This window comes from Coffea arabica, chromosome 6e, assembly GCF_036785885.1.
Source record: "Coffea arabica cultivar ET-39 chromosome 6e, Coffea Arabica ET-39 HiFi, whole genome shotgun sequence".
Lineage (NCBI taxonomy): Eukaryota > Viridiplantae > Streptophyta > Magnoliopsida > Gentianales > Rubiaceae > Coffea > Coffea arabica.
The window spans coordinates 50,139,381-50,153,772 of NC_092321.1; the positions used below are offsets into that span (position 1 = coordinate 50,139,381).

A 14,392-nucleotide genomic window follows, 5' to 3' on the forward strand; every position below is an offset into this window, starting at 1 on the left:
TTACCCTTTTTAGGGTCTGTTGACCAATTTACCCTTTTTTAGGGTCATTCGGCCGATTTTTGAATAAATCCCTAATTCAATTTCATTCATTTGACCAATTTACCCATTTTTAGGGCAACCGAGCCGATTTTGAATAAATCAAGTTTCGTTCAATCTATTTGATCAATTTACCCTTTTTAGGGTGATCTGATTAATTTTGGATAAATTTCATTCAATTCATTTGACCTGTTTCCCTTTTAGGGTAATTCGGTCGATTTTAAATAAATTGTCAATTTCATTAGGGTTTCATTGTCAAATTCCAAATTGGGAAATCTAGTCAATTTTGAAGAAAACCGTCCATTGCATCCAATCACTTGATCAATTAGGGTTTTGACCCGTAATTCACTGAGAAATTTTATCAACGAATTCCAATCTCTTTGATAGGAGTTCGTCAAGGTCAAACCCATGCGTTTTGCAAATCAAAGGTGATCAATCTATTCGGACGTTGTCCTCATTTTGACAAATCTCTCGTCACTCCAATGGCCAAATTTTTCAAATTATTTTTCACTCAATGAGTTGATCAGATCCGTCAGGTATGGTATAGTGCTTACCCTAGAGGATTGCATTTTCATGCTAGGCCTACCCTTGGCATAAAAGGGCTCCCCCATAGGACATGCATACCGATTTTGCAGTTTTGCCTACTAACTCGGGGTATTTTTCTTTTGTTTTCCCCTCCCCTGCATTCATAAAATGTTTCAATAAGGCGAAAACATTTTTCTATATCTGATGATAATTTTGGTCCAATAAAGTTTGAAGGTTACAACTATTATTTGATTCTTGGGTAGATCTTGCCACGGAGACATGAAAGATCCATCTGAAGGCTCTAGGCCAAAATCTCTGAGAGGCTTTATAATTGTTTTTCAAAGGAAAATTCTGTTTATTTGATGTGTTAATACATTTTTGCTCTAAAAGGAAGGGAGACAAAAAGAGTATATATGTGGGGCTCTTTAGAAGTTTTTTCTTCTCATTTGTATCATAATTGAACGAGAAATTTTGTTTCAAATTTTTTCAGCAATAAAAATTTTTGGACAATTATTGTTTTTTATATTCATGTACATTTCATTCTTTATTCTTACTCATTGGAGAGTTCATGATGAATTTTGAGAAATAAAACCAAATTGAGATTTTTTCCAACCTCAGTCTGAGGATTCACAAGTGTATACTCTCTAAAATCTTCATGCATACCAGGTGGGTGATCCGAGCTGTACAATAAAAGTGCTCAAAAATAAGAGAGGTCCTTCAAAAGGCCCAATGAGATACCTTTTCTCCTTCGCTGAACAATTCGTGTTTTGCCACTTCTATTGACCCCATTGGGGCAACCTTTACTTGGAAAGATGTCCATAGTGTCTAATTAGACTCAAATCACATCTAAGTGAAAGCGAAAGGGTGCATTATTCTTATTTGTTTTGAAAATTTGGAATGATACTTTGAGCATTCGTTTCTCTACCCATACAGATTTTATCATTTGCTCTCCCGTTTGAGCCTTTAAAAGAATAACTTCGTTTCAAATAAGTGCCTTGATGATCACAACCCTACATGGGAAAATTTTTCGAATATCAAAAGGGGGAATGGATTCTCAATGAGCGTTTCTTTACTTTGGTTTGTCATGAAACGTAAGAATGATGCTTTGGCCATCGTTTCTACCATTTAAACACTGGTTTATCCCTTGCATCCTCATTTGAGCCAAAATTACTGGTCCTTTTCAAAGCACTTATGATCGCCCCCCACACTGGGGAAGAAGATTGGAGAATTTTCCAAAAGAGAGAGAAAAGCCAAAATGCTAAGGCTAAAAGGGAGAGAACCGCAAATTGGAAATTTGAATCTATCTGGGTTCCAATTTTGAAAAAAAAGAAAAGGAAGAGTTTTGTCCGCGTCGATCGCCTATGTTTCACAAATATGGATGAACAAGGGTCTTCCTCAGTCAGTTAATTCAGATACATGCCAGAAATTTCGCATTAATGAAAGTTTCCTTTCAGGGTTATTGTAAGGAACGGAATACAAGTCAGGCCATCTTCTTTTCCAATCAAACATTCTATCCCTAGTTATCCTTTTTGAGCCTTCAGAATAAAATACTTCATTTGGCAACCCCTGAGAATCGCAAACCCCACACTGGGGCACGTTGGGTTGAAAAAGGAAAGTTTCAAGAAGTGAAAAAATGAAATGCAACAAAATCAAAAGCAAAAGAAGAAAAGAGTACTTCAGTTCAAAAATAAACTGGGGCAAAATTTTGTGAAAGTTCAAAAGAATGGCAAAAGGCCGAAAAGTCAAAAGAAAAAAGGAAATGAAAGTGAAAAGCCTCAATTGAGCAAAAACTGAGGCAAATTCTGATTTTACCCTAAAATAGGGTTTGGCGCAACAATGCGATCTCAGATTCTTCAAACCACTTTTGAAATCCGTTTTCAAGCCTTAACTTTTCTAAGCACCCCACCTGACCCCATTACAAAGCCGAAAGTCCTGACTTCTGTTCTTTGCACTGGCCTTGTCAAGGAAATCTCTGATGTCGAAAATTTTAGCTGTATTTCTGAATTGATTAGGTGTGAGGTTGACACTGCTCTTCATGTGAAACCCCGCGAGGGTATTTTTGAAAAGGGGGAAAAAGAAGAGAAAAACGAGCAAAATGAATGCAAAAGAAAGATGCAAAAAGATTTGATGCTGAAAGACCCTGTTGGGTGATGATAAAAAGTTAAACAAAGTCCAAGAATCTGGAGTCCAGATGAGGGCAGTGTTGAAAAATGCGATCTTCGGTGCAATGTCCTTTGAAAATTATTTCTTTAGCTATCGTTTTCAAGCCAAATTACAAGCTAATAAAGTCCATCGTTGACTTATTCCTTCGTGACAATCCAAAGTGAGGATTATGCTCATAAAAATCCATCATAAGGGTATAACCAGATTTCACATGTTTAGCTATCATTTCTACCCAAAAATTTTGCAAGCCCATGAAGCTTATACGTTGACTAAGTTTTCTTAAGAAATAAGGGTGACAAACTCTTTGCTTTCACTAAGATATGGTATTGAAGGGATTACATACCATCTGAGCACATGAATAAGACAAATCTTGACCTCCCATTTCCGAATCAGAAATAACGCCCATTACCCAAAGCTTCGATGCTAAGGTAAGGAAGAAATCTCTTGTAATTTGGCATTATTTTGAGGAATTCATCATGAAATTTTCTTTCTTACAGTGTTCGAATAAATGGAAAGTCATCCAAACCAATTTTTGCAATCAAATGGGCCCATACTGGGGCAAAATTTTTATTTGCAAGATTTCACAAAATAAGCCCACACTGGGGCAAATTTTTATAGTCCATTTGAGGATTTCGTCAAAGACTCAAGCAAGACTTTCAAATCAATCATGCTGTCCTTTTCATGAAAATTCGAATGCATGTAAGCCCCCTGTGCAGGTATTCATAGTTGAAAATTGACGAAGGAGCATCCGGTGATGTGGAAGGCCGATGCCGAAGAAAGAGAAGAAAGAAGGGAAAAGGGCCCTACACTGCGGCAAATTATTTTTGAAAAGATTCTCTCGAAAAATCAGAAAAATTCAAAAGTCAAAAATCAAAAATCAAGTTCAAATTTTTGTTTCTTGGAAAATCAAATGTAATTTCTTGTATCTTGACAAGATCAAATCCAATTTCTTGATCAATTGGATGGCAGGATTGGGTCTTATCCCACTGACCATTCACCAAATCCCGTTGGGCCTGGACTTCGTGCCGCCAACATTTCAAACATCAAGTTGGGCCTGGATTTCGTGCCGCCAACATCACATCACCACGTTGGGCCTGGATTTTGTGCCGCCAACTCCACAAAAGTCACGTTGGGCTTGGTTTTCATTTAACCACCGTTAGCATTGAGTCTATCTCATTAACGCGTGCGTTTCTTTCACCACCGTTAGCATTGAGTCTATCTCACTAACGCGTGCGTTTCTTTCACAACCGTTAGCATCGAGTCTATCTCACTAACGTGTGCGTCTCTTTCACCACCGTTAGCATCGAGTCTATCTCACTAACGCGTGCGTTTCTATTTCACCACCGTTAGCATCGAATCTATCTCACTAACGTGTGCGTTTCTTTTCACTCTACCACCGTTAGCATCGAGTTTATCTCACCGACGTGTGTGTTTTATTCAATAATCTCGGCAGGACCGGGTATAATCCCGCTGACCGTTTTTATCAAATTGGGACCGGGTTTTATCCCGCCAATCTCGGCAGGACCGGGTTTAATCCCGCTGACCGCTTATCTCACATTGGGACCGGGTTTCATCCCGCCAATCTCGGCAGGACCGGGTTTAATCCCGCTGACCGCTTTTTATCAAATTGGGACCGGGTTTCATCCCGCCAATCTCGGCAGGACCGGGTATAATCCCGCTGACCGCTTTTTATCAAATTGGGACCGGGTTTCCTCCCGCCAATCTCGGCAGGACCGGGTATAATCCCGCTGACCGCTTTTTATCAAATTGGGACCGGGTTTCATCCCGCCAATCTCGGCAGGACCGGGTATAATCCCGCTGACCGCTTTTTTCGTTGGGACCGGGTTTCATCCCGCCAACCTTGGCAGGATCGGGTATTATCCCACTGGTCGATCATCATGGCAGGTTCGGGTTTAATCCCACTGACCAATTCATTACTGGGGCAAATCTGTAGATACGTTCTCAAATAAAGTCTTATACAGTTTTCTTCATACAATCCCATTTGAATTTCCTATCTCTAGTCAATCCCAATTTTATATTTCTGTCCGGGTCTATCCCGTGGGTCTATCCCAATTTTACATTTCTGTCCGGGTCTATCCCAAATTTAAATTCCTGTTCGGGTCAGTCCCGATTTCAAAAATTCTTGTTCGGGTCAGTCCCGATTTCAAAATTTCTGTTCGGGTCAGTCCCGTTTTAAATTCTGGTTCGAGTCAGTCCCGTTTTATTTTTCATGTTCGGGTCAGTCCCGTATTAGAATTCCTGTTCGTTGGATTTTTTTGCAGCCCAATAACACAGGTAAGTATTTGGTGTCTACTTCTTTGCCTCAAGTTTTTTCAAAACTCAGACAAAGAGGGGCAAACTGTAGACACCAAATTTTGAATAATTTTATGTGGCATCTATTTCATGATTTTCATTTTAGATTGCTTGCATTCGTTGTTTACTTTTAGTTTTAATTTTTAGTTTTAGCTTTTAAGTTTAAAATTAGCGTAGAGTTTTTAGAAAAAAAGAAAAGGAAAACATCAAAAATATGTTGTAGTCATCTTGTTTTTATTCAATGCTTTCTTGAAAAGAAAAATTCGAAAAAATAGGCTTTAATTGGATTGGAAAAATGAAAAAAAGAGAAAAAGGAAAAAGGAAAATTTGTTCGCAAAAATATGTTTATTTCTTTAAATTCAATCTTTGGGCACTTCAGTTATTTTTATTAAGTTATTTTGAGGAAAAAAGAAAATGATGGAAAAATGAAAAATTGGAAATTTTAAAAAATGGCCATTTTTGTTTAGTTTCTTTTGTTTAAAATTATTTTTGTTTTGTTATTATTATTATTACCTGGTTTGTGTAAATTTGTTATTATTGTTATTTTTATTTTATTATTTATATTTTCTGTAATCTTCAAGTTGTTTTCTTAAAAAAAAAAAAAAAAAAAAAAGAGAAAACGTTTGCGGCAGGCAGGCTGCATTCTTTTTTTGCAGCTTGCCAAGGACATTTCATGCGTGCCATGGAGGGGCAGGATGAAGGCAGAGGCTGGCCTTCATCCTGACCATTCAGTGGAGGGTTTAAGGAACTTGGAGTTCCATATAAAAGAGAAAAGAAAAGCATCAGCCGCAGGAGGGATTTTTGAGGGAGAGCATCGACGGGCAAACAGAAAAACTAAGCAAGGGTTTTAGAAAGGGGGTTACGGGCGAAACAAAAAATGGGAATTTGAGGGAGACGACGAAGATGCAAAAAGAAAAACACAAAAAAGGGAGCCGTAGGTGAGAAACAGGGGAGGCTGACGGCCGGGAAAAGTAGAGAGCAAAGAGGGAGCTTCGGCTGGAAATCTCAAAGGGAAAACAGAGGGGCACCGGGGAGAAAGGATGAAGCTTGGTCTGAGAGAAAAGAGAAAGGAAAACAGAGGAGGAAAGAAAAGATGGCCGACGAAGAAATGAAACAGAGTGACGGGGAGAGAGCCGCGTGCAAAGCTGCGATAAAAATCGAGCAAGGAAGGTTAGTCCGAAGAGTTTCCTGAACCACCAGTCTGCATCCGCTGCTGCTCGCCGCCACAACGTCGGACTCCACCACTGCCGCCCGCGAATTACCACCGTGAGAGGCCATTGTTCGGTAATTTCTTCGTCTACGCTTCAGTTTTCATTTAAGGTGTGACTTCCGTGAAAACTTCCGTGGAATTGGTATTCCATTTTTCACACTGATTGTTCATGAATTGCTGAATACATGTGCTTTATATGATTGGGATTCTTTTGGTTCTGTTAATTTTGAGGCCGATTATAACGTAAATTGGACAAAAGGTTTGCTGGAATTTTAATGCCCCTAATTTGCTCGATGGAATGCCTGAACGAAAATTCTAATTTAAAAATGATTTATCTGCATTTGCGGGTGACACAAAAGGGTCAGGGAGTTCTATGCCTGTCCGAATGGTTGATTGCCATAAAAAGCAGAATTTGAAGGGTTTTGTTTTTCTTAATTTCCCTTTTGCATTAGCTCGATTTAATTACTTGAATTTGAATGAACCCAAACTTCAACATTCTGATGTTCTGTCTGCGAAAAAGTTGAATGGAAGCTGGTGTGTTTTTTGATCTTCAATGATTTAACATTCATGATTGGGGTTGTGTTAGTTAAAGGGGTTTGAATTTATAAAAGGGGTTTCATTTGATAGATTCACAGGCTTCAGTTTGAGTTGGTGCACGAATAAGCTTTCAATAGCACTAACCCAGAAATTAGCAATGAAGAAGAAAGCCTCTGCGAAGCATGAGAATAAATGTCTAAAAATTGCAATTTAATCCCTCATTTTCTGTCTAATTTCATTGTGGCCCAAAATCTGGAAAAATCGAACTAATTTCACTCTTTTGAGTTTAATCCTCTGTTTGCATATTTTATGTGATTTTGTTGGGATAGATTAATTCTTGTTTGCAGGTTATAATTGAGGTTTATTACTTTTATTTGATTTCATCATGTTGGGTTCAATAAAATAAGTGATGTGGGCTAAGAGTTTTTTTTGTTGTTTGGGTTTAAGAAAGTGGGCTTAGTTCATGATGTTGGGGTTTTGGTTTGGGCCAAAGGGGTAGAAGCCCATCGGTTTTGTTGGTTAATTTTTTTGGGGCCAAAATAGCAGATTGGCCTACTTCTCTTACCTTGGGTTTCCCATTGGGCTGGGAAGCTTTTGGTCCAAGCAAATAAAGGAAATGGCCCAATGTTTTGGTCCATTAAGAAACCAGAAAATGTTTTTGCAAATCAGTCCCTAAATTTCTCCTTAACTGTATTGTGGCCCTGGACATTTTCAACTTCTTTCAATTCGGTCCTTAATTTAATTTCAATTAGGTCCCTGAACTTTATTTGTCTTCAATTTTGACCCCAAAACTTTGTTCATTTTTGCAATTAAGTCCCTTCTTCTTTTGACTTCTTAAATGTGGGTTGTTGACATGATTACTTGATTCAAATTCATGCTTATTTTTTAGCCTTTGTGATTATTTGCCAAATAAATTGGTACCCTGACCTTTTTATTGTTTTGAAACTAATATCTCATGTACTCGATTTCCATTGCAAGGGAGGTAACTTCTATATTCTTGAGTTTATTTTTCCTACGTGCTCCTACGTGTTATGTGAATATGCATGTCTACTTTGCTTTCTTTGCCTTTCTTTAATTCCTTTCATTTTCTTTATTTACTTTTGCTTTTTATTTAAGTTATTCATTATGGGGTATGTGTACACCTCTTGGCTTGTAATAGTTAGGGATTTAATTATTTTATTCCTTTTCCCCCTTTTAGATTGTAGTAGGGTCTCCCTAATGTAATAGATAGGGCTTGGAGGAGCATTCAATGAAGACCTATCGAAGACGTGTGCCTAGCTAGCAAATGTAATAGTTAGGGCTTTAATTGCCTTATGTGTCTTGCCTGCTTAGTTGTTACATGTTAATTTGCTTTATTAGGCTCTTGCATCTAGTCGAGCATGCTAAGTGTTATGTGCTACGTGTTTATAAGTGATTTGCATGTCTACTCGCTTTTCATGGTGTGGATGAATGGAATGGATGAATGTACGTCACCACACTAGTCCAACGCTAGTTGTGGCTTCTTTTATTGTTTCCACTAGTCTAATGCTAGTAGGAATTCATAGAAAGGGCTAGTCCAACGCTAGACCCAATAGGATTTTTCCTTTGTTTTTCATTAATGCATTATTTGCCTGTTCACTACATATCATGCATTTTTTCCTTAGTTTTATCATCTGGCATGCTCCTCGATTCCCCTTTCCCCTCACTTTAGGTCTTGCATCTCATGCTAGTTAGGGTACATTTGCCTGAAGAGTCCCCTTAAATATGGGATATAGACGAGTGTGGCTTTTTCTAAAGCCTTAGCACGCTTGTATCCTCTCTATAAAAGGGCAAATTGAGTCACGATTTAGGTCTCCCCGTACCCAATATGCATGAATTCCCTAGGCTCATGCATTCTCAATCCACTCTATCATCACATTTTCACTTTTGTCTCATTTGCACACATGCACCTTTTTATCACTTTCACTTGCACACGAACACTTTTTTATCTTCACTTGCACACGAACACTTTTATCTTCACTTGCACACGAACACTTTTATCTTCACTCGCACACGAGTACTTTCATCTTCATTTGCACACCGACACTTTCGCACTTTTCTTTAAATTGCATACATGCATTTTTGCCCACTTGCACTTGGAGTATATATATTTGCATTCAAAGACATTTGCACACCTCCACTTATATCGTATTTTTATCAATCTCCCACTTCACAAACTCACATTTTCACATAGCATGCATTCCACTCATTTTTACGTCATTTAGGATTATGTGTGACCTCTCCAAAGGATCATTATTGGGCTTCACAATTAATGTGATTGGCACCACTCAACCTTTGAAGAGAAATTTCCCCCATGTCCCCCTAGGTCTAGGTTTTTGCATTCATATAGACATATCCAACACGCGATACATACCTTGGGTAGAAAAAATAGGAAAAATTGGTTTAAGTCACGCAACTAGCCTTGGCTAGGTCGAAGGGGTGCCTTGGATTTTTATCCTTGCCTTCCCCTTCGTCAAATGTGACCCCCGATCCCTCTTTTTGGTTACGTAGACCCAAAAGTTCTTTAAAAGGGTTTATTTACTTTTTTCATTCAAAAACAAAAAACCATTTTTTGGGTGACTTGGTACACCCTAACCCTATACCAAGTGGCGACTCCATTTTTGATACAAAAAACCCTTTTTGAACTTTATATGGCCAAACCGTCGCATTATCAAGTCCCATGGCCTTTTACTTTTCATTTACACACGTTCACATTCCATTACACCACTCACATCTCACACCACGCACACATCACCACCACACGATCAAAAAGTGGGGCGCGACACACGTAAAATACACCTCTCTTTTACAAAAAAAATGAATAAAAAGTGCTCGAAATGTGAATTTACAGTTGCGATTTTATTTTTAAAAAATCATCCAAATCAACACTAAAATTCACAAAATCTACACTAAAACAACCCTTATGGATTCTTAAATGCAACTATGGCCTTAAATGAACAAAAAACAACCCAATTTAATTCGATTTTGTATTTTGGCATTTTTTCAAATACTTGGAATTCATGATTTTCGTTCACACAATACATGAAACTGGAGTGGATATATGTCCAACTTTTTTTTTAACTAACTATCACCAAAACAACTAGAGAAAGCTCATGTAAAATCCTCTACTTAAAACCACATAAACAATTGAGGCTTTCGATGAACTGCTGAAAGATGTAATGGACTTAGATTTACCTTTTGGAGGAAAAGTCATCATTTTTGGCAGAGATTTTCGGCAAACTATACTGGTTATCCAGCAGGCACCAAAAGGTGTCTTGATAGAATCAAGCTTGCCTAATTCTCCCCTATGGTCTAAATTACATAAATTGAGGTTGACAAAAAATATGAGAGCTATGTTCAATCTAGGATTTTCAGAATTCTTATTAAGAGTGGGCGAGGGAAGAGAACTTGTTAATCTGCATGGTGATGTGACCTTATTGACGAATATGGGTATTCCTTACCATGATAAAGAGAAGTCTTTAAATTGGTTAGCGAGTTACATATAATCATGTTTTATGTATCTGATGTCTTCTTTTACAACTCTATTTTAGAGATTATAGATTTATTTCTATAGATTATGAGTCAGTGTTATGCTAAACAGGTTAATACAGAGTGTTTTTTCAGATCTAGAGCTCTATTCTCAGGATCCTTATAGTATGAGAAACAAGTGTATTCTTACTGCAAAGAATACCTCGATCGATGAAGTAAATGACATAATGATTAGAAGATTTCCTGGAAATCTTCAAACTTATATTAGCTCAAACAAGACTATTGATAAAAGGCATCAAGGCAATTATGAGGACCTTCTCAACTCTCAAAATCGAAAAGGTCCCCCTCCTCATAAGTTACTATTGAAGAAAAACTGTCCGATTATACTTATGAGGAACTTATATACTATAGAAGGCCTTTGTAATGGCAGAAAGGCTGATTTGTAGAGAACTTAAGCAGCACACTATTTGTGTTGAAATTGTATTTGGTCAGCATCGAGGAAATCTTCAAACTTATATTAGCTCAAACAAGACTATTGATAAAAGGCATCAAGGCAATTATGAGGACCTTCTCAACTCTCAAAATCCATAAGGTCTCCCTCCTCATAGGTTACTATTGAAGAAAAACTGTCCGATTATACTTATGAGGAACTTAAATCCTATAGAAGTCCTTTGTAATGGCAGAAAGGCTGATTTGTAGAGAACTTAAGCAGCACACTATTTGTGTTGAAATTGTATTTGGTCACCATCGAGGAAAGAGAGTTCTTATTCAAAAAATACCACTTCAAACGACTAATAATGAGAAGAATGACATCCCGTTCATAAGAACCCAATTTCCCGTCTGACTTTGCTTCACACTTACCATTAATAAGTCCTAAGGACAAACTCTTGACTATGTCGGCATCTACTTGCGCGAACCAGTTTTTCCCTATGGCAAATTGTATGTTGCATTGTCAAGAGCTAGGACCACTACTGATCTTAAAATTCTTATTGTTTTAGGAACATTCAATGGAACAAAAATTGACTGCAAAACTGGGAATATAGTGTACAATGAAAATTTTGAATTAACTCAGTAGTAAACTATTTTCCTATTCAATAATGGTAAAGTAAGGTACTTTAGAAGTTTCGCTGCTATTAAATTATCGTCTTTTTGATTATCTTTATTTCTATAAACCTATCCATGATTTTATCTATGTACAGGATGGCAAACGTATTGCCAATCAGAGACATCATTCCATACATGAGAAACTGGAGCTGCATTGTCACTGTCTAGGAAAAGCAATAGGCCACTAACTCAATGGGAACATCAACGAAGAAACAAAAGTTCATCTTCTATGATTCAGAGGTTAGTCAAAGTTTCTACTCACTTTCAAAATCAATCATTTGACTAGATGATCTATTGCTTTCTTAACTTTATTTAAATTTCATCCTTATTGACTAGGGATCAAAGGTTGAGGGAATAATCTTCAATGATCACATTCCCAGAATGAGTCCAGTTTTGCAAGTGTACAAAAAGTACAAAATTTCCAATGCTGAAGTTGTAATAGTCCGGATCCGCCATAGGGCCCACCTTAAGTTTAGCTGACCGCTTGCCTGATTCTCACCAGAACTCACTCATATTAACTTGAGAGATAACATTTACTTAGACTAATATATTAATAGTCCATTCACACTTAAGAACATATCCCAGCCACAGTAAGAGTTGTCTAAACCTACATCATTTACTATGTGCATTCTTAAAACCATAAAGTCTGCATAGCTTTAATGTAAACTACAAAAGATTCACCAAAGTGAAACTTCAAGTCTCGAACTTCTACTTCTAGGTACTCCTCACACCCGTCTTCCACTCTTGTAAGGAAAAACAACTAAAGGGGTTGAGCTATTGCCCATGAGGTTTTCAAAAATCATGTATTTTAGATGAAGCATTTCAACACTTTATCACGTAACACTCCAATCATAATATAGTTCACATTCACTAAAAGGATATGATCCTCACGAGGAGCCACTTTTATAGCATTATGCACTTGATGGCCATTTCACTTTTATTTCACTCCAAGGTAGTACTTGAGTATGCCATCACTTACCCAAAGTTACTGACCAATCTGACCAAGCCCTTTGCTGGCTTGAATAGGCAAGTTAACAAAGGGTTTTAGGGCCCAATTCAGCCAAAGTGGTGAAGTATGCATTCGGCTTACATTCATGCACAATTACAATAGGATTTGGTCAATTATCAACCTTCAAATCCCATTAGATCAATTGCGATAAAGTACACACTCGCCTTAGTGAGCGAGGGACAATTGACATTCGATTTATGATAACTCAATAAGGCACGAGTTATTAACACAAATAGACAAGCAAATCACATTTAACAAAGCCAAGTGGTAAGAACATACACGTACAAGGAAAACACTCACCAATTATTGAAAATTATGCTTCGGCCTCGAAACCTCTTTCTTGCTCGACTTCAGCCATGAGATAATAATTTTCCTCTTTAGAATTTAAATCGATGGCTTAACCTTTAAACGTAATTTTATCTAACTTAACTAAAATAATGATTACCAATTACATTTGATCAAAATAATTAAACTGATTTCTAATATTTAGTAATTCCTAGCGTATCTTACTTTTTAATTTAGAGGAAAAAACATTAACATTTATCCTAGGATGTATGAAGTGAGGTAATATTTCCACCAAGTTCCTTGATCAAGCCTAAATGCATCTCACATGTAACCACCCAAGCTTCTAGATTAAAACTTGAAATCATAGCTTCCATCTTAGGTTTATCAAAACTCAATCCTCAAGTTGAAAATTTTCAATCTCATTCATTATTTATTGCTGAAAATTCCAGCAAATACCTAGCTTTGAAACTAGGTTTATTAACCAACAACAATCAGCTTTTCTCCCCTGAAAAACAACATGCAACATCATCTCATCATCATATAAGAAATATAACATGCTCAGCCAGAAAATCTTACCCAAAAGTCCAATGAATAGTTACAAGATTTCACAACATTTTCACAAACAAATTGGTAAACTTCCAGTGTTCATATGGCTCAACAAGATGGTTTCTTTTCCAACAAAATGCATTTCTTTTTCATCCAACTCAACATGCATTCACTATTGAACATAATATATAGTCCCTAGTAGGATTTCCATGAAGAAATTCACTAAAATCAACATTTAAAAGCTATCTACCCATCCAAGTTTCAACATAAGCCGAGCTAGAAAGAAATCCAGCAAACATTCGGTCCAAGTGAGGGATTTTTCCCAACAAATTTCATTCAATCCATTCTAAATCAACATGCAATCTCATAAACACTGGAATGAGGACCTGCAGTTTCGAAATCCAACAAAAATTTTCCAAGAAATTTCAATTCTAACGTAAAATTTCAGCTAGACTTCCATTGAACAAGCCAACAATTATCTCACAGTCATGCACTCCCTGTATAGCCATTTCAGCCCTTAGCAAGAAAACTAGCATGCAACACTAAATAAAGATTGTACTGAACATATAACATGATTTTCGAGCGACCTTTCACCAATTACCCACTCACTATCAAAAGATTCACTATCGGCTAGGCTGGAAATTTCCAGCAGCCATTCAGCTTTTACTACTCAATCTTCATGCTCTAAAGTCCAACTTTTCCTCAATAAATTCAACATGCATTCAGTTTCTCAATCCTACTATGAATATAGAGGGTTTTGGTGGAAAAAGGTTTTACCTTTTTGACAAGTAACAAAAGCTGAAATTCAAGGGGAATGCAGTCCCCCTTTTTCCTTAGTTTCTCTAGCTCAAAAGTGGTTGAATTCTTCCTTGTTCCCTTCCCTCCCCCTTTGCTCATGGCTAGAATGGAGTAGAGTGTCCAATTTTTTCGAAGCTAAAACAAGGGAAATTGGTGCAACTCTTTCTCTCTCTCTCTCTCATTTGGGTTTGAAATGGCAAGCAAAGAAACCAATTCCTCTCCTAGTTTCCTCTCTTTTCTCTGGCGCTCTCTCTCGGTTCCTTTGGTGAATGAATACTAAGGTGTTCTATGAGTGAAATGGCTAAGAGGAAGAGCTTTTATTTGGCCTAAGTGGCCGTCTTTCCGTTGGTCAATGAGAT

At 37.3% G+C, this 14,392-nt stretch overlaps 1 protein-coding gene across 1 annotated transcript; it reads left to right on the forward strand.

The window, feature by feature from the left end:
• The first annotated feature begins 9,981 nt into the window (after positions 1 to 9,981).
• On the forward strand, positions 9,982 to 10,737 carry LOC113696813 (uncharacterized). The gene is made up of 2 exons (XM_027216195.1): positions 9,982 to 10,289; positions 10,404 to 10,737. The coding sequence occupies exons 1-2, from the start codon at positions 9,982 to 9,984 to the stop codon at positions 10,735 to 10,737; spliced, it is 642 nt and encodes a 213-aa protein (XP_027071996.1).
• Positions 10,738 to 14,392: the final 3,655 nt, after the last annotated feature.

Excerpts from the sequence above, each read along its gene's own strand:
- LOC113696813 (XM_027216195.1), top strand. The coding sequence starts at position 9,982 with ATGGACTTAGATTTACCTTTTGGAGGAAAAGTCATCATTTTTGGCAGA. Across the intron at positions 10,290-10,403 it reads AAAGAGAAGTCTTTAAATTG|GTTAATACAGAGTGTTTTTT; the intron begins GTTAGCGAGTTA and ends TATGCTAAACAG.